This window comes from Panthera pardus, unplaced genomic scaffold (genome assembly GCF_024362965.1).
Source record: "Panthera pardus isolate Hobbes unplaced genomic scaffold, ASM2436296v1 HiC_scaffold_27, whole genome shotgun sequence".
Classification (NCBI taxonomy): domain Eukaryota; kingdom Metazoa; phylum Chordata; class Mammalia; order Carnivora; family Felidae; genus Panthera; species Panthera pardus.
Genome location: NW_026526843.1, coordinates 7,181,916 through 7,201,919, shown reverse-complemented (window position 1 = coordinate 7,201,919; position 20,004 = coordinate 7,181,916). Strand labels below are relative to the sequence as shown.

The following is a 20,004-nucleotide window of genomic DNA, read 5'->3' as shown; positions in this document are numbered from 1 at the left end:
CCATATTCAAGAAACCATTGTCAAATGCAAGGTCATGAAGGTTAACTCCAAAGTTTCCTTCTAAGAGTTTTAGGGATTTAGCTCCTATTTATTTATCGTTCATTGATTTTTGTGTCTGGTAGGAGATGAGTATCCAACTTCTGTTATTGATTTCTAGTTTGATTCCATTATGGCAAAAGAGCTACTTTGTATGATTTCCATCTTTTAAAATTCATTGAGACTTGTTTTATGGCTTAGTATACAGACAATCCTGGAGAGTACTTTGTGAGCACTTGAGAATATGTACCCTGCTGTTGTTGGGTGGGCGCTCTACAGGTGTCTGTTAGACCTAATTGATGTATAGCATTGCTCAAGTGCGCTCTTTCCTTACTGATCCTCTGACTAGTTTATCCACTATGGTGCTGAGCCTAACGCTTCACCAGAGGTGAAATCTTATGGTCTTCTCAGGTCTTTTCGACTCTGAGCCCTGCCCCGGGCATGCACATGGTTTTCTAGATATCCAGGTACACACACAGGAGCATTTCAAAGCCCTCATTCTCCAAGGTAACTCATTCCCCAGTTTTTCCTTCCAGGAGTTGGGTGAACCAGAAGCAATTGCCCCCCTTACGTTAATCTTTCAGGGAGCTCCAGACAGGTTCAACAGACAAACATAATTTCTTGGGTCTGAGGTCCACTCTCCTCCCTCCAGAAGCGAGAACCCACACATAGAACGTAAGCTGTCATCCTCAAGACTGGGGGGGTGGGGCAAGAATACGTTCAAATGCCACAAAACTCTCTTATGTTTCACTGGCTTTTCTCCTGATTCAGTGTTCGCTTGGTTGCTATAAACCTTTGCTATCTTCCAGAGTCCTTCATTCTGATAGGTGTCTTTTTCAGTGTTTTCAGTGTTTCTGGAGAGGGACTGACCCCCAGAATACCCTGCTCTGCCATTTCCCCCAACATCGCTGGGTTCTGTGAGTGATGTTTTGAAGTTTCAATCCTTATGTTAACATCTTCACTTTATAATGTGCACTCTGTTTTCTGAAAGGAGTAATAAGTCACAGGAAAGATAAAACTAGAAATGTCTCCAGCATTAACAAACTTGTGAAAATCAATAAAATGATTTATTTTATATATGCAAACTCAAAATCTCTTTGTACACTTAAATTTCTGCAAATTAATCCAGACAAAACAATACTGCTCCATATAAACCTTTGTATAAACCTTAAAGGAAATATATACATTATTTTTTTTTCTTTTAGTGCTCCCAAAGCACAGAACATACAAGTCTGCCTGAAGACTTTCGGTCATCACACGCAAGAACAAATGTCAGGGTTGGGGTAGCCTCAGGTGCACTTTGTAATGTCTCTAGACAAAATAGAAGAGAGTTGGAGGTAGATCATTTGTGACTCACCCTGCCCCCTCCCACAGAGAAATAAGTTACCCGAATAGCAGCTTTCTTACTCTTTGTTTCAAACTGTCCTGAATATTGCATGGTTTAAAAGGCACAACTAGGAATTGTTGAAAACTCTGTTCGGCACACACAAGATGACCACCAAGCAGTGCTCCACGTTACAGGTGGCTCTTAGTCACTCTGGAAATGCCCAGAACAGCAAAGTTCATATGAGGAAACCCTTGTCACATCTAGAAGGGGCGACAGTGGGGCGCCTGGGTGGCTCAGTTGGTTGAGCGTCCGACTTCGGCTCAGGTCATGATCTCGCGGTTCATGACTTCGAGCCCCGAGTCAGGCTCTGTGCTGACAGCTTGGAGCCTGGAGCCTGCTTCGGATTCTGTGTCTCCGTCTCTCTCTGCCCCTCCCCTGCTCACATTCTGTCTCTCTCTCTCTCTCTCTCTCTCTCTCAAAAACAAATAAAGATTAGAAGGGGTGACAGTGCTTACTGAAGTTGACCTGCTGAATTAATAATATCACCTTCCTCAACTGGGAAAAAAACAACAAAACAACAAATTAATACTTCCAGAAAAACCCTTAGCCAGCTTTTACTTCCAGAGAATCAAAAAAAAAAAAAAAAAAAAAAAAAAAAAAGCTCCATGGCTTTTTCTTAGCTTCGGGAAGGCAATTCCCTTGCCTAAAACATTCTAGGAAGCTTTGACAATATCATCTTCCATCGTACAGCATAGAAAACTTGCCCTTTTTTCTCCTTGGTCTTTGCATTAACATGATGCTCTTCTGTTGATGTGATTAACGTTGTTGAGGTGGTGGTGGGAGTCTATCTTTTCTAGTACCTTCTCAAGGTACTGGATTAAGACTCGTCTTTTAAACCTAGAAATAAAGAGAAATTTTATTAACCAAAAGATACTCGAAGCCTTTCCAATGTGCAAGGCACTGTGCGGGGCACAAGGTGGAACTGGTGGTCTACATGCGGCTTAGCAGGGGCGCCTGGGTGGCTCAGTCGGTGGAGCATCCGGACTTCGGCTCAGGTCGTGATCTCGCGGCTCGTGAGCTTGAGCCCCGCGTCGGCTCTGTGCTGACAGCCTGGAGCCTGCTTCGGATTCTGTGTCTCCCTCTTTCTCTACCCCTCCCCCGCTCATGCTCTGTCTCTCTCTGTCTCAATAGACATTCAAAAGAAATTTACCAAAAACAAACAAAAAAAGATGCGGCTTAGCAAATACTGACAGTGCCAGCTTGAGGGCCTGAGCCCACCTCAGGCTGTGGTGAGCTTAGAAGATTCCACAGACATGCGTGAATGAGTCGGACTCTGATAATACCAATCTCGATGCCTCTGGAGACAGCCTTAAGTACGAGAGAGAGCCAGGGTTTGGGAAAACCAAGGGACAGCTCATTCCACCCCCCCGCCCCCATTCTGCATTGGGCCCTACCGCTTAACGACAAACAACGAAGGTCTCCACTTTACACCCACCTTGCAGCTTCCTTGATGGTAAACTCGACAAATTGTTTCTTGACTGCAAGAGACCCTTGCACTTCTTCAAGCAGAATGAAAATCCTTTCATACTCTGAAGATATTAAAAAAAAAAACCCAAAACCTCAGTATTCTTAAAAAATACGAATAGGAAATAAAATTCAATCCTTACACATCCCCAGTAATCAATCCTCACAGGTGGAAAGTTATCATTTGTATTTTAAACACTCGAACCCAAACATCCGCGCATCAGCTACTAAGGAAACTCTTGTAAACACTGAACAAATGTGGCAGACTGAACAATGGCCCCCAACGTTGTCCACATCTTACCTCCTGGAAACTGTGAATATGTTACCGTATACGGCAAAAGGGACTTGACTTTGCAGATAGAATTGAGCTGTGGATCTTGAGATGGGGAGATTATCCAGGCTTACGCATCAGTGTAATCACAAATATCCAAATAATAGGAGGTGGGGAGTAGAATTGGAGCCAGAGAGAAAAGATGTAAGGATAGGAGCACGGCTAGACAGGAGAGAAGGCCCTGACGTTACTGGCTCGAAGCTGAAGGAAGGGGCCAGGAGCTAAGGAGCACAGACAGCCTGTAGGAGCTGGAAAGGGCAAGGAGACAGATTCCCCCTAGAGTCTCCAGAAGGAACACCTTTCTGTTAGCCCAGTGAAGATAATTTCAGAATTCCGACTTCCATGACAGTAAGGGGAGTACAGTTTTGAGCCACGTGGTTTGTGGCAACTTGTTACAGCAGCAAAAGGAAACTATTACAATCAGTAAGGTGCAAAAAGAGAAAAGGGTGTATTGGGTCCTTTTAGTTAAAGCAAGAGGAATCACTTTAAATTATGTGAAAACCCAGGGTGCTGGGTGGCTCAACTGGTTGAGCGTCCAGCTTTGGCTCAGGCCATGATCTCATGGGTTCATGAGTTTGAGCCCCACGTCAGGCTTTGTGCTGACAGTGCGGAGCCTGCTTCATTCAGATTCTCTGTCTCCCTCTCTCTCTCTCTGCCCCTCCCCTGCTCGTGCTCTCTCTCAATCTCTCTCAAAAATAAACATTAAAAAATAATAATAAATTATGTGAAAACCCAATACTTCCCCAATACCTCCAGAGATAGCATGAATCTATCCTGAATCATAGAATTATGAGAAGGACCTCCCATTATATTATTGATACTTGTGCCTTCATTACTTACTTCGTCCAAATTTTCGAACTTCCTTCATTAACTGATGTTTTATATCAGCATTGATTCCTTGCGCCATAGCAGGAGTTATTTGCAAGGTGTTTGGTACAGTTCCCAAAGTGGGTGTCACTGAGGCTTTTCGATCATCTACAGAGACACTGCAGTGTTTGCTTCCTCCTAGAAGTGCATGCGTACCAGGTTTGTGAATCAGGCCATCTTTCCTTAGACTAGTGAAGTCGTCAGATAGAGAATCCAACTGGTGGTGGTGTGGAATACCATCTCCTGCCATATTCATAAGCTCTGGGGGAGCAGATTTTGACAAGAAGCCATCGGGTGGGATCTGACCATTTTCCCTCTTCTCCTCATGGACATCAGGAATGATAGTGACATCTGGAGGCCAAATCAAGAAGGTAAACTGTGAGGTGGGTGAGTTATATCAACCCCACAGGCAGATCTTCACGTTTGAGGAAATTATTTGTTTCAAAAAGCAAGAAGGCGTACAGATGGGAGGCTGAGACCCCTCAAACCGAGCCCAGGAAAATAATACAACAAAACCACCTTCTTTTCTTCACGGCACTCCCAATACATATGGAAACCGAGTCAGGCAAGACAACTACTGAGCGTTCTTAGGTCCCTGGCACCCGTGGTTTAGTGGCTGCTTGTGCTTTACAAGCTGAAAGGCAGCAAGTCTCACTTGATGTCACGATTTCTGTAATTTACATATAAAATGCCATGCTTAAGAAAATAAAGAAAATGCCAGGCTTCACCGAGCTTGGCACCAGACTACATGGGCCCCCTTCAATTTCTCTCCTCTCTATCTCAAAAGTTCTAAGAAAACAGAGGTGGCCGTTAGGCCTCGAGGCTCTACATGTAGTCCGTCACCAAAAATCTTTGTGATTCTCATCATTCCCTTCTGTGACAAGGAAATGGGTTTCCTTTTACTCCAGGCCTGACACCTCTACTTCACATGCTCTGCCTCCTTCCTGCCAGGCACTGAGACAAAGCTAGAGGATCGGCAGTGAACGAGACAGACAAGAACAATCCCTATCCTTACGGAACTTACATCCTCATGGGGAAGTCAGATGGTATGTGTAATTTGGGCAAGGGGAATAATACAGTTTGAATTCTTGTTGGGAAGGAAGGTATCAGGGATGTGACAGAGAGGAGGGGGAGTCTCCGTGACCCCGGGGTCGGGCAGGGCCCTCTGAGGAGGTGACCCGTGGAGCAGGAGACAGGGCGGCCTGTGCACGTGAGGAGGACTTCTGGCTGCCGTGAGGGCCAGTGCAGGGCCTTAGGAGGGGATGAGCCGGGGCCGTGGAGCAAAGGACAGAGGCAGAGAGGGCAAGGAGGACACCCAGAGGACGCATGCAGGAGAGGAGGGCAGGCCCGGGTCCTGCAGAGCGTGTAGACCAGCGTCGGGAGCTCCGATTGTGTTCTGAGTGCTCGGGGGAGTTGGTGGCGGGTTTCGGGATGGATGTGGCAGGATCGGATTTCCGTGCGCACAGGGTCAGTTGGGCTGCAGGGCAGTGATGGGTCAGGAGGGTCAAGTGGGAGAGCAGGGAAATCAGATGAGAAGCTGTTGTAGCAGCTTGGGGACAGACGGTGGCAGCACAGACTAGAGGGATAGAGACTGGGTGTCAAAGTGTCTGCACTTGCTAAGGGATGGAAGTGAGAGAAGAATAAAAGAGAAATCATGGTGACTCCGTGGGTCTTCACTGAACCCCTGGGGAAATAATGGTGCCAGGAGTGTGCTCTTCCTGATCTGGCCCAGTGACCTCATGTTGATGGCCTGACAGCGATCACGTTGGCATCCTTTACACTGTGGAAACCTGCAAACATTATAATCCAAGGCTTCACCTTCCCGGCCCCCACACACTCTGACAGCTGGCTGTTGCACCTTTACCAGCATACTGCCGGATGGTGTCACTTAACATTAAGAGTCATGCCTGCGGCAGGCAGCAAGCAGAGCTGTTTTGGAGAGCGTGAAGGTTAGGAGTTCTGATGAAACACGTGAAACCGAGTTTTATTGGCCTATGGGACACCTAAGTGGAAATACCATGTCCATGGTTAAATTTAGGTCTGGAGTTTGAAGCAAGGTGTAAACACCCGAGTTGTTGACATGTAAATGTCCTGGAAAGCCCAAGACTGCATGGGATCACCTGGGGTGGGGGGTTGGTGTCTGGAATCCAGCTTTGGGTCCCTACGCTATTTACAGGTGGGAGAGAAGGGGAGAAACCAGAAAAAGAGGGTGAAGAGGAGTTGCCATCAAAGGGAAAAGAAAACTAGGACGTGTGGTGTCTGGGAACCTGAGAAAGTTTCCAGGGAGGAGGGAGTGAACAACTGTGACAAGTGACGCGAAGAAGCAATGGGAACACGCAACAGACCCTGGGAGCCGTGATGATGCCTGTCTCAGTGCGGTGGGGAGGCAGAGCCAGACCGCACTGGGCTAGAGCGGGAGCAGGAGTTGAGGACACAGAGAGCCAGTGCAGACCCAGCCTCGTATTAAGCTGGTTCTCTCTTGCTGCGTCGAGAACCTGCTTCCTCGTTCTGACTCACGCAGCAACACGCTCCTATCCCCATGTCTCCCCCTTGTGCTAGTTACTACATAAGTATGGATCTTCTTGCCTCAGACAGTGACTCTGCTCCCCACGGGGCCCTTTGTACCTACCACATTGATGATTTAATAATGGTTTACTTAACGAACAAAAAGCGGATACAAAGGAAATGAACACAAAGGAAAATAAGGCTGTTTAGTGTTAGTCTTCTAGGAGCCATAAGGAAATCACAACCACTACTCTATACCTGTATGTACAAGGGTGGGTTTTATGAGGTTTGGATAAGATGGGAACCACGAGGCTGAGGGTGGTCCCTTTCCGCCCACATGGTTAGTTACAGTGGGTGGTGTTTGTGGTTTCGCCAACAGCAGGGACATACTCCGCCTTCTCTTAGATGACAGAGGACTGTTGGGTTCTCCGGGGCGCTTCACTTTGTTCTGTGGCCCTGCCACGAATTCATCTGCTTCATCAATCATCATTCCCTAGAAAACACCAATGAACACTCTCCATTAAAGAGCACAGTGCCCGCACGCGGCACGCGCACACTCAAAACCATACATCCTGTTACCAACACACGTCTTCATCACGGGCCAGAGATTTACCGTGCCCCACCTAGACCCTGTTCTCAGAAAGTGCTACTCCAGTCCCATCTTGACCTAGTCTCGGTGGAACAAGGAGGAAATGAAAAGATAACGTGTTGCCAAGGTCAAACACAATACAATCATGATTAACCAGAAAGCTTGAGAAATGAGCAACTCGCATCAACCGAAGAGGTTACTTTTCGGAGGAAATACAGACCATTCGGAAGCGACCCTTGGCAAGTGAACCAATTCCCTTTTGTGTGCTTTTGTGCTTTAAATGCATCATTAAGAAATATTGACTATCACTGTACAGAACGCTGCATGTGGACGGTAGAGAGCAGGTTGACAGAAAATGTCACTGCCCCAACAGCAACCTCACGGAGGTTCCAATATGTCCACCTTGGGGGCTTTTCATTCTTGGGGGTAGGTAAAGGATGACAGCCATCAGTGCAGAGGGTTAGCTAAAAGCTGTTCCCATCCAAGGATGACCTGAGAATATGAAAACATTTTCATAAAATCATGATAAATGACGCTTCCAAGGCATTTTCCAAAGCAACACGGTACAGAAAGGGGAAACCATACACCCTGAGCATTTGCTGCATGTAGGTCATGTTTGAAATGGGTACATGCACTAACTCAATACTGCACAGGACTCTGGTAAGTGTAATCATTATCCCCAGGGATTCAAATGAGGAGCCCAAGGCACAGAAAAATTAAGAAAAAGTCCAATTAATTGAGGATTGGGGTGAAGTGGAATATCTCTCAGTCTAGTTTTGTTACCAGACAGATTATTATACGGTCTGCAGCTTAACACCAATAGTCTTCTCCATGTGTGCAAACAGAATCCCCATTTGTCTTCATCCTTAGATGGTCAGGTCGGTATCTCTCTCTCTCTCTCCCTCTCTCTCTCTCTCTCTCTCTCTCACACACACACACACACACACACACACACACCTCACATTTAGATCTCTACTAGGACAATCCAAAGAATGCAGCATCACGTAGTACTTCCTATTTCAAGATGAACACTTCATCACCGTCTGGCTAGAGCACTAGAGATCCGAGTAATGGAAACAGGGAATAACTGGTGATCTCAATATTAAAGGAATTAGTGTGCAGAGGTGGGAATGAATACAGACTCTGGAGCTGGAAAGATGTGGGTTCAAATCCTGGCTCTTCTCAGCTGTGCTACTCAGAGCACACCACTTGACCACTGTGAGCCTTGATTTCTTCTTATGAGAGGACACGTGGTAACACTCATCTGCAGAACCGTTGTGGCCGTTAAATGTGATCGCGTAAAACACCAACTCCTACTAGGTACTCAGTAAATGTCACTTATTCTTTTCTTCAAACAACACACCTTTGTATCAGGAGGCTCCCACTTTCCATTTACGGAGAGCCCTGGAGTCCTATTTTATCTTGTCAACCAACAGAGAACCTCTGATTTATATTCACCTTGCCCAGAAGAAAGGAATTATAGCAAGACTATCACAACTTGAGCAGACTTAGAAATAGGTATCTTACCTTCTTATCTTGTTTGAATGGATTGCCAAAAGTATGTAGTCTTTTTGGTTGATCTGGATCAATCTCTCGAAGCGGAGAAGCCAGTGTCTTTAGATATTCCTGATAGTTACCCATTTGTGCGACCGGAACACTATGAAGGGAATCTGTAAAATCACCGGCAAAGAAACAAATGGTACACAGCTGCACTGTATGCATCATGAGGACAAGGGGACACGATCAGGGGCTCAGTAGGTTGAGCATCCTATTCTTGATTTCGGCTCAGGTCACGATCTCACGGTTTGTGGGATCGAGCCCCGTGTCAGGCTCTGCGCTGACAGCATGGGGCCTGCTTGGGATTCTCTCTCCCTCTCTATCTGCCCCACCCCTGCTCACATGTGTGCATGTGTGCTAAATAAATAAATAAATAAATAAATAAATAAATAAAACTTTAAGAGGGCATGATCATAGTCTGGTTTGGCAACGTGCACCTTGGCATCCAATAGTCTAAAATCTCAACTTTTGGGGGCACCTGGGTGGCTCAGTGGGTTAAGCATCTGACTTCAGCTCAGGTCATGATCTCACGGTTCATGGGTTGGAGCCCTGCGTCAGGCTCTGTGCTGACAGCTCGGAGCCTGGAGCCCGCTTCTGATTCTGTGTCTCCCTCTCTCTCTGCTCCTCCCCTGCTCGTGCGTGCGCTTTCTCTCTCTCAAAAATAAATATAAACATTTAAAAACATCTCAAATTCTAAGATCTAAAATTATCTCTCTTCATCCCACTCACTACTCAGGGTACCATCACTACTCCCTACAAGCTCAAATCACTAGGCCAAGTACAACGCCCTTAGGCCTCAAACCAGGTTTGAAAATGGGCTGACATCCTGTATGCTACCACCCAGCCTGAAACACCATATTTGTGCTGCATTTCAAAGAGCCTGGCCTCCATGGTTCTCTCTTATCATCCAGAGACCTTGGTTAGTAGGCCTTCCGTTCTTGGGGAATGTGACTAGATCTATAGGCTCCCTTCCTAGAGAAGCTTCCCTCCTCTCCACAGAACTTGGTATATAATTTTAGGAGGTCGGCCAGGCTAAGATTTAACTCCTTTTAATGGACAAATGACCCTGTTTCAAATGAACACAATGGAGTAAAGGGGAATTGTACACCATCACCAACTGTCCTACACACTACCAGCTTCATAATTTTCATGTAAATGAGGAATTCCGGACTGAATTCATCACGACAGGCTGGGTTGTGCCATTTCCAAAATCTGACAGACCTAGGTCCCGCCACTTTCCAGTTCACTAAACCTGGAGTGGCTATCAAAATGCTCACCCTTGAGAGAGATATACCAAGAAACAGACTCTTAATCATAGAGGACAAACCAATAGTTACCGGAGGGGAGGTGGGTGGGGGGAATGGGTGAAACAGGTGATGGGGATGAAGGAGGGCACTTGTCGCGAGGAGCACCGGGTGAGGTAGGCAAGTGTTGAATCACTATATTATACACCTGAAACTAATATGACACCGTATGTTAACTGTACTGGAATTCAAATAAAAACTTTAAAAAATGCTCACTCTCAGTGAGCCAATTAATGCACACCTGCCCTAAAACCTGAGAACAGGTGAAAATGAGCATTCTAAGCCTGAAAGTATTACAAAATAACCTACCCGTTATGCAATAAGCACTTTCATGTAAGTCAGGCTTGATATTTTCCTAATCAACAAAAAATACTTCTTTGTTCATTTACCTTCATCTTGTCCAACAATAAACTTGTGTGTTTTCAGCAGATTGGATCTCATTCTGGTTAACTGGTCTAAAAGACCTCTACGTGGAATATCATAAGCATTTCTATATGTCTGAGGTTTCAAATCCTGTTTGAAATGGAACAAATAATTTCAGTTACTCCTGACGCTTTTAATATAGAAATGTAATTCTTAATGCTGCAGTGTATGTAAAATCGTAGTGAAGAGAGGGATATTCAATACAATAACTACCATAGAATTTTGCCAGTGGAAACCTCGCCTTTGCTGGCCTTGTTCCAAATTCTAATATACCCACAACATGCTCAAACCACTGAGAATATCCTTTCCCAAGTGTGTCAACTGGCCTGGCCACCTCTGCCCAATGTGGACCTCCTCTATGGGAAATCTTGGTGTTAGAGGTCCCTGCTGGGCTGGCCAAGACTTTCTCGAAGCTGCACTCCTGCCTGAGACCCTTCACACCCAATTCTCTTCCTCGTCCCTTCCTCTCACAGGTGCTAAATCAGCCGTGTGGCCTGAAGATTCCCCCGCCAACTCCTGTTCTCTCTCCCCTTTATCCTTCACAGACATTACCCCCAAACATATCTTGCACATTTAATTCCATATTGGCGTCTGTGGGCAGGGCAATTCCTAAACTAAACCATTGATAAGTATGAAGTCCAAAACAGGATCGTAATTATTTCAAAACTAAAATACTATGGCATAAATGCATCAGACAAGCTCAAACAAATACAAAGTATTTATGTCCACAATTTACCTTGTTTAAGAGCCCTACTTGGAAGCCAGCAAATTCTTTGGTATTCAATTCTGTTAGTCTTGGTGCACTTTCCCCTATGATTTCTTTCAATAGTTTTCTAAAATTTTTACTGTGGGTAAAGGACACGCCACCTCCAGAATGATTTTTCACTTTGATTCCAATTTCCTGGGGAGGTTTCTTCCCCACGGACGCTAGTATCCGTTCTGACTCTAGTTTGGTCTAAAATGAAAGTACATAGTATGTTATGAAAAGATCTATATTATCACTGTTGTTTTTACTACTTAAGAAAGGGAACACTTTAAGAACCCCACAGAACACTTTTCAATTGTAAATCACAGAAAAATGGGTAATTAAACATTTCCCTGTGCTTCTCTGCACTATCACAGCAAACAGGGAGGTGGGGGTGAGAAAAATAACTTACTACATTTTTTCTCTTGTCTAATGGCAAAATTATGATTGGATCATGGAGAGAATGGAAACCATGGATAAGAATTACATTCATAGACATTTAAAATCACATTGTGTTGCTGTAAAATCTAGTCTAAGTCAATATATTTATTTCAGACCCAGACATAAAGGTTTAAGACTCTGTATTTATAAATGTAAACTAGGGCTAAAATTCAGATTACACAGATTGGCATTACATCTGGAAATAATTCAGCTGTTTGTTTCTAACATCGGACCACCCCCCAAAAAAGTAATGCTTAAATTTAACAAACGTTACCACGCAAATGATTTGTAATATCTGCTCAGTAAGTTTCTAGCTAACTTACAAAAAAATCCTAATGGACGCTATTAAACCGCATTGATAAATAGTGCCTGATGGTGACTTGTAGCAATATATTGGGCATATCTGGTGATCCACATACATGGTTCAAGGAACACTGGTGACATAGTTGTTATTAAATTAGTAATTAAATTAGTGATTAGAGTGATTACAAATTAGTAATAATTTTTTTCTTTAAAAGAAGGGATTCCACCAGTGCCCAGTAAGCCCAAAAGGATTTTTCATTTCTTACGGTTAGGTCGGAGAGATTCATTAATTCTCACTATGATTGGAATTAAGTATGTTTCTTATCTTTGGCACAAAATTAAGTCATGAAATAAGGGATAAGAGCAAATGAAGGGTCTGTTTCCAGAAATGGTCCCGAAATCTCATTCAGAAAACTACACAAGCAACGTGTTCCAGAAGGTCCCAGAACTTGCACGACTCAACTCTGCTCACTATTCTTCCTGGTGGCCATACCCTGCTGACACAGCCTTAAAGGCCTAAGGTAGACATCAAATAAAAAAATATATGTAAATCAATAGGTCAATCAATCAATAAATAACCAAAACAAAACATTCACAACAACAACAAAAATCTATTGGCGGAGAGGAAAGGGGGTCACGGGGACGCTCGGTGGACCAGAAATCTAGGTCTGCCTGTGCTTTCTTTTGCATTTATGAGCACACTGGACCGGCAGGAGCTGGTAAACTCCAGACCATACTTCTGTTTGTGCCGGATCCTAGCAAGGTGTGTCAGCGTCCCCCAACTGCGGAGTCATTTTGGTTCCTTAGTGAAATCTGACACTCTTTTGCTTACGGCTGTCTGTCTTCTAAAGGCCCAACTTCCAGACATATGTGACTTAAAGCCTGACTGCCACTGCAGACGCTACCACTGCCCCCTACCTGGGAGCACCCTTGTGCATAAGAAGAAAGTAAAAAGGCTGCATTAATTTGTCATAGAACGTAACACATTCGTATGGCAGTAACGCTCTACCTCGGTAGCTCTGAAACTCTTCCATCCTGCAAGAATGGGCTAGGTAGAGGTGAGAAGTATGGTAAGTAGGGGTGAGTGGAGGATGAGGTACTAATAGAGGGGCAGGCAAGGGACAAGGTGAATAATGGTGAATGAGGTGGGGGTATAAAGGAACGGACGGAGGGCAAGAAGAGAGGAGGTTGAACTCCACTCTTCGGGTCCCCAAGGGGCCTATCACCCTCCAGCGTGAGGAACACTGGTCTCATCTCCCCCTCGCCAAGAAAGAGCGTGTGCATACGTTTATTGCCTAAGAACTAATTTCAGGCCAGACGTTGAGGCACACCATGCCTCAGTGTGCCGACCTAAAGAAGGGGGATGCGCTAGCCCAGTGTGATTGGAGGAGAAACTAGGTTGAGGATAGACAACATGTGACCCATGAGATCATTTTCTTAAGCCTCTGCCCCTCTTAGGCCACAAGATGTCAACCAGCTCGTGGGTAGCACAAACTGGCAAGCAGAAGGAGAAACGGCACAGCATCCAATGACACTGACAGACCCTTAGCTGCAGCTTAATGGTGAAGCTAGAAGCCATAGAGAATCACATTATCACTAATCCATAAAGTGGAGAGATATATACACATTTAATTTGAAAAATGACAATTACACTAAAGAATAAGGAAATGCACTTCTGAGGGCAAAGGATTTTTGTTTGTTTGTTTTTACCAATACTACCTGTTGGCTGAGTTTTTTAAGGTAAGAGATAACACTGTAACTAAGTCCACAATCTAAATTATCTGATATCAGATTTGGAGCTCCCATCATCCTTAGTGCTTTCTTTAATGGCTATAAGGAAACAAAATACACAACAGTAAGAATAGAATAAATCTTAAAATACTCAAAGTTCAGTTATAAGGGGCAAAGGGACATGATTCATTTCTTAGAAGTCAAGGTGCTGCACATAAAACCAAACATGGAACATTAAAAAGTGGCAATGAAAATAGCAGAGGAGTAAGGAGCAGAAAGTAAAAAATAAAAAGTAAATAAATAAATAAATAAATAAATAAATAAATCAGAAGAGAGTGGGATAAGAAGATCAAGAAACAGCATATTCAAACAGGTAAATTGCTTTCAGTCTTAATTCCCAAGTCATAAAGTCATTTCATATTGCATTTTATCGTGCACCCCATTCCTGCCATGGTAAATACTAACGCACCCCAATTTCTCCTTCCAGTGACACCAACAGTACCATTTAAGATTCTGCCTTTTCACCTCTAGAAACTTGGCTTAAGGTTTGCTACATCCGCCTCTGAAACGATTTTGGTAATCTTGATTTCGATTACATGACCAGTTCAAAAGCATCACGAAGATTTTTCTCAAGTTGTAAACACCCAAATGAGGCCAAGTAACTTTTGATTCTTTTTGGATTCCCCTCCCCCAACCAGCAGCCCCGCTTCCTGCTGTGTCTAGAACACATTTGACAGGCAATTGGCACATATGCCGCCTTCCAGAATTTCTTCTTTCAGAGGGAAACCCCACATTGAAAATTTCTAGAGTTAAAAAGGGAAGTTGACATTCATACATGAATCCAGACATATTTTTCGCAAATTCCAAAATTCCAATTTCACAAGGTTGCTTTTGCTCAGAGAAACAGAGATGTGTTTTTATAAAAATAACCATGGCAGTTAAAGGAAATAAAATAAGCAATTCTCTTTTGTGCCAACATGACATCTCCAAGGTCTTACGCATAATTCGCGAAGACGGTGGCGATATAGATATTTAGAAATTAAAAAATCTGTCTCATTTCGGGGGTCAAGTTTTTGGCTCACTGACATTTCTTGCAACAAGAATCATCACTGATACAGTTAATGCACATATACGCAGAAATACATACTAATAAGTAGTATGGAGGCAGAGTTTTTAAGTAGCTGTCAAAAGCCTGTCGCCACTTCAGATTTGGCTTAAGCTTGTGAACTTTAAACAAGTCATCTGCAAGAGAAAACCAAACAAAATATTACGTTATTCCAGTCCTAAATTCCAAGATCTAAATCAAGCACACCCATTATAGCATTTCCTAGAAATCTCAGTGTAATTAAAACATTACATTAGACGAACCTTTCTTTGGAACTTATTTGATTGTCTTTTTTTGGGTGCTCTTTGCCAACATTATATATAGCATTTTTCTAGTAAATAAAACAAATTCTCAAGTTACTTACGCCTCTTCTATGTGTGAAGCTACATAAAATCTAGTATTAAAGCACCACCTCTGAGCCACAGGAAATATTTTTCTGACCTCCTACATGCTGGTAACACTACTGTAGTTATGTGCACTGAGGGGGAATCCACGGACATTGGTTGATAAATGGAGGCTGTTAAGGTGCGCCTGGGTGGCTCAGGTTGTTAAGGGTCTGACTCTTGGTTTCGGCTCAGGTCATAATCTCACATGAGTTCAAGTCCCGCCTGGGGCTCAGCACGGAGCCTGCCCAATTCTCTGTCTCCCTCTCTCTCGGCCACCTCCCCCTGGCTCTCTAAATAAATAAATAAATAAATAAATAAATAAATAAATAAAGGCTGTTAAAGCAACAACAACAAAATTAAACTCACAGAGAACAGATTGGTGGTTGCCAGAGGCCAGGTGGGGAGAAGGGGTCAGGCGAAATGGCTGAAAGTGGTCAAATGATACAAACTTCCACTTACAAAATAAAGTCCTGGCGACTATAGTTAATAATACTGTGCATATTTGAAAGTTGCTCAGTGAGTAGATCTTCAAAGTTCTCATCACAAGAAATTTGTGACTCTGTGTGGTGATGGATGCTAACCAGTGTTCCCAGTGTTCTTTTCACAATAGGTATACAAATATTGAATCATTATGTTGTACATGGGAAACTAATATAATGTTACATGTCAGTTATATCTCAGTAATGAATAGAGAAGTAAACAGTGAGTGTTACACTTTTGGCTGAAAGGTCAAGGTAAGAAGCTTTACAAAGTATATGAGAACAAAAGCAAAGCCTCTAACTTTCAGGCAGAGACCGCAAACTCCAAATTATGCTTTGGATCCTCTTTAATAAGTCTATACTTTGTATAGTCCCTCCCCGCCCCGCCTTCTTCATTTCTTTCATTTTCAAACTTTGCGTCTGTCAAATGCTAGTTACCAATTGGGTCATGGCACTAGCAAAAGCTAGTAGAGATGTTAGGTTGTAGTTCAAAACTCTGTACAACTAAATATATTCTCTTGAATACCATGTGTGTTAATACCACTAAAGACACTGTCCTTAAGTAAGCAGATCTATCTTTTCACACTTAAATTTAATTGTTTTAATAATCTAAATGCATTCTATACACTACAGGAAAATTTTCAAAATATGTCATTATTCCCTTCTGAGGGAAAGAAAAAATATATTTTATATAATAATTCAAAATCAATAGCCCCACACATCAACAGGAGCCTGCCACGCTTACTATAAATACCAAAGATATTTCAAATCCATCTTCGATTTTGTTTTTTCAGGTTTCATTGGCTCTTATCCAAAAAAAATCCAAATGCTTTACTTCCAGGGACAAAAGCATCCCAACGCCACGTGCATAATTTCTCTACAATTAGGGCTATTCTTTGAAATTCTGAATTACTAGTTAAGAAAAACAGCTACACATTTTCTTCCTTTTACTGCTATAATAAATGATTGACCCCTGCCGAAACTAATTTAAATGAATTTACAAAGTCATAAAATGTAGGTCTTTTGTTCTTTTGGTGCAGGGTAGAAAGAACAAAGAAAACCAGATCTGAAGAGATTTCTGGCTCATTGTAACATGCAGGTCCTTTAAAGACCATTCATATCTTGACAGAAAGGAATGAGAGACTGTGGAAATATCCTGTTACACTTGGGTCTTTATGTGGAGTCTGTTGGGAATGAAGCAGAGTTTTGGAAACTGACAAATTGAAAGACCACAAGACTGGGGAGACATCTAGATATAAACAGATTAGATAGTGAAACGAGAGTCAAGAATACTCTTAACATTTCTAGCAATGCCAACTGCAATGATTCCACCAATTAGTCTAATTCAGTCTAATTATTTCTTGCCGGAGTTTTTGAAAGGGGGGAAAGAAGAGAGAGAATGTTCCACAATCTAGATTAAGGGTAGAGAGCCATTGGGGTAGCACCCCTTTAGTCACATTCTCCGCAGCTCAGTGAATGATTTCCATGGCATGAGGTCGCCATTCACACGGAGTCTCCGCAATGGGACCCCGAAGACGCCATAAACAACCAAGTCGTCAACATTTGAAAGACGAGGAGACCAGAGGATAGGAAAGTGAAGTGATAACTGCTGACACCTCAAAGACTACTGACATTTTCTCTTCCATTCCTTTCTCCCCATTTCCGGCAGCAAAAAAAAAAAAAAGGTGGGGGGAAGATGTGGGTTTGAGCTCCAGGCTCAGCCACACGCTTGGCAGAGTAAGCTTTGAGAAATCGCTTCCCTTTCTGGGCCTCCATTTCTTGTTCTCCTGATCATAACTGGTCTGAATCTGAATTTTATTTTTTGCACAAGTCCCGGTTCTTAAGTTAAAAGACAAAGCTACAACAAGTGTCTTCATTTCTGTAGTTGTTGGCCCTCGATAGAAAAAAATAATTTCCTGGGGCGCCTGGGTGGCTCAGTTGGTTAACACGACCGACTTCGGCTCAAGTCGTGATCTCACGGTTCGTGAGTTCGAGCCCCATGTCAGGCCTTGTGCTGACAGCTCAGAGCCTGGAGCCTGCTTCAGATTCTGTGTCACCTTCTCTCTCTCTGCTCCTCTCCTGCTCGCTCTCTCTCTCAAAAATAAATAAAAAGATTTTTAAAAAAAGAAAAGAAAAAATAATTTCCTTAGTGAGAGATAATCTTCTTGCCGACTGTGTTGTTCTGGTTGCCACCCTACTGACATGATTCCTGTGATAGCTCATTGACCCAATTAAGCCTCACTTACCCATTCCAGGTTAAGTTTTAGTGCTTCGATAATTAAACCTCGATTAACTACTTCTGATGGAAATCTTGAATTAATACAGGAAAAAAACAAGGGTGACCTTAATGGACAGTTATGCAACTATGCAGTAATACAGTGATGTTCCTGGGCATTAGGAGGTATATGTGACTTAACTTGCCCTTTTCCTCAATGCCCTGTCCACCAAACTGCAAAAAAGCCCTATATCTTTATATAATGTCCTTAATATGGACTAGCAGTGCCTTCAAGAGCTATGAAGATAACATAGATATTAACTTATTTAATCCCAACTAAATGCCTTTGGGGAACCCCCCACTATCATTACCCCCCATTTTACAGATGAAATGCCTAAGGCACAGAGAAGCTATGTATCTTATCCAAGATCACAAAGCAAGCAAACAGCAGAGCCAAGATCCATACCAGGGCAGCTTTGCTCTGTAGTCCATACTCTTAACACTATGGGGCTGCACAACCCAGAAAGCGAAGTCATGGTGGAAATGCTGAGAGTGTCCATTTCAGAACTCCACATGAAACTCAAGTTTGGGGTTCGGGGGCACAAGGACCTCCAGCCTCAAATGGTGTGAAAAACCCTGTGCTCCTGGGAAGACACAGGTTACAGAAAAGCGTGGGAATGGATATTTATTTTTTAATGTTTATTTATTTATTTTGAGAGAGAGAGCAGAGAAGGGGCAGAGAGAGAGAGAGAGAGAGAGAGAGAGAGAGAATCTCAAGCAGGCTCCACGCTCAGCACAGAGCCCAACTCAGGGCTCGATGACCATGAGGTCATGACCTGAGCTGAAATCAAGAGTCAGATGCTTTACCAACAGAGCCAACCAGGCGTCCCTGAAAATGGATATTTAAAGCCAAATGGCAGAATGAGAAATAAGTCAAGGATGGACTGACCTTCAGATGGATGTGTGGTGTTGGAGAAGGGGAAGGAATCAAAGGTGCCTCTGGGGTTTCTGGTTTGAGATGTTTACCGAGAGATGGTGACACTCTAGGCAGGGTGGGATGCTCCGTGTCACAGCGTAAGGAGGACCAGGAACAAATGAGGCACGTGTATCTCTTGGGACAGAAGCGTTTCACGGAGAAAGGGAACTTGACACTTGGGGAAGAGAGTGATACAGCCTAACGGGGGACCAAGAACACAGTGCCAGGACCTCACGTAGTACTGGGGAGTGAGAGGGCGCAACACGCGGCAACTTAGGTGCGACAGGTTTTAGACAAAGGAAGAACAACTCAACCATTATCCCATGTCCACATCTGACCTCTGCTACCTGCAAGACCACCAAAGGCCAGGCCTAGAGGGAGGAGCGTCTTGTGAAGTGCAGCACATCTCAGTTTCTAATGGGAGACCAGCTACTCTAGTTAGGGGCACTTTCATATGATACTTTGGAAGGCAGGCTGAGCTTAGGCCAAAGATGAGGTCCTAAAATTTGGCCCAGAATAGTTCTATAGAACTTTTCCACTGCCCTCTGGTGATAAGGCCACCCCCACCCCTGCGGTGTCCACGTAGACCACGTGGGGAGGAGTAACAAGGAATTCCTAATTCTTAAGGTATTGTTCTAGTGAGGATCCAGAACTCCCGCCCCCCACAGCAATAAGAAGGAGCCCCTCCCTTTGAATGTCAACAGAGGCCAAGTGGGGAACCCGGACTTCTACCCCCTCCTGGCACTGAGGAGAGTCAGTACCTACAATCTCTGCCAGGAGTGTGACAGGAAGCTAAACCAGAAGGCTTAAATAAGATAGAGACTCGTAACAGAATACTGAAAATGAACAGGATTCAACTGAAAATCACTCATCACACCAAGAACCAGAAAGATCTCAAATTCAAAAGACAATCAAGAGATGCCAACGCCAAAATGACAGACACATTAAAAATGTCCGATTAAGATTTTAAAAGGAGCCATCATAAAAAACGTTTCAACGAGCAATTATAAGCAGGCTTGAAACAAGTGAGAAAAACTGAAAGCCTCATCAAAGAAAGAGAAAGTAAAAAGCAGAAGATGTAAAGAAGAACCAAATGGAAATCTTAGAACTGAAAAATCCAATAACCAAAGTAAAAAGCTCAATAGAACAGCTCAAAAGCA

The 20,004-nt window shown here is 43.5% G+C and overlaps 1 protein-coding gene across 9 annotated transcripts in view; it reads right to left on the bottom strand.

Annotated features, from left to right (window-relative positions):
- Positions 1-1,081: 1,081 nt before the first annotated feature.
- INTS6L (integrator complex subunit 6 like) overlaps positions 1,082-20,004 on the bottom strand; it is a 56,120-nt gene continuing 37,197 nt past the window's right edge. For 4 of the 9 annotated variants that reach the window (XM_019439658.2, XM_019439657.2, XM_019439664.2 and 1 more), the window contains 9 exons: positions 14,831-14,925; positions 13,672-13,782; positions 11,200-11,418; positions 10,430-10,553; positions 8,707-8,849; positions 6,849-7,083; positions 4,059-4,436; positions 2,859-2,952; positions 1,082-2,260 (listed from right to left, as the gene is read on the bottom strand). In XM_019439658.2, coding sequence (XP_019295203.1) covers positions 2,152-2,260; positions 2,859-2,952; positions 4,059-4,436; positions 6,849-7,083; positions 8,707-8,849; positions 10,430-10,553; positions 11,200-11,418; positions 13,672-13,782; positions 14,831-14,925 — 1,508 coding nt within the window. In that variant the 3' untranslated portion in view covers positions 1,082-2,151. The remainder of the gene's footprint in view (positions 2,261-2,858; positions 2,953-4,058; positions 4,437-6,848; positions 7,084-8,706; positions 8,850-10,429; positions 10,554-11,199; positions 11,419-13,671; positions 13,783-14,830; positions 14,926-20,004) is intronic. The other 5 variants (XM_019439661.2, XM_019439660.2, XM_019439663.2 and 2 more) reach the window with 5 other exon arrangements.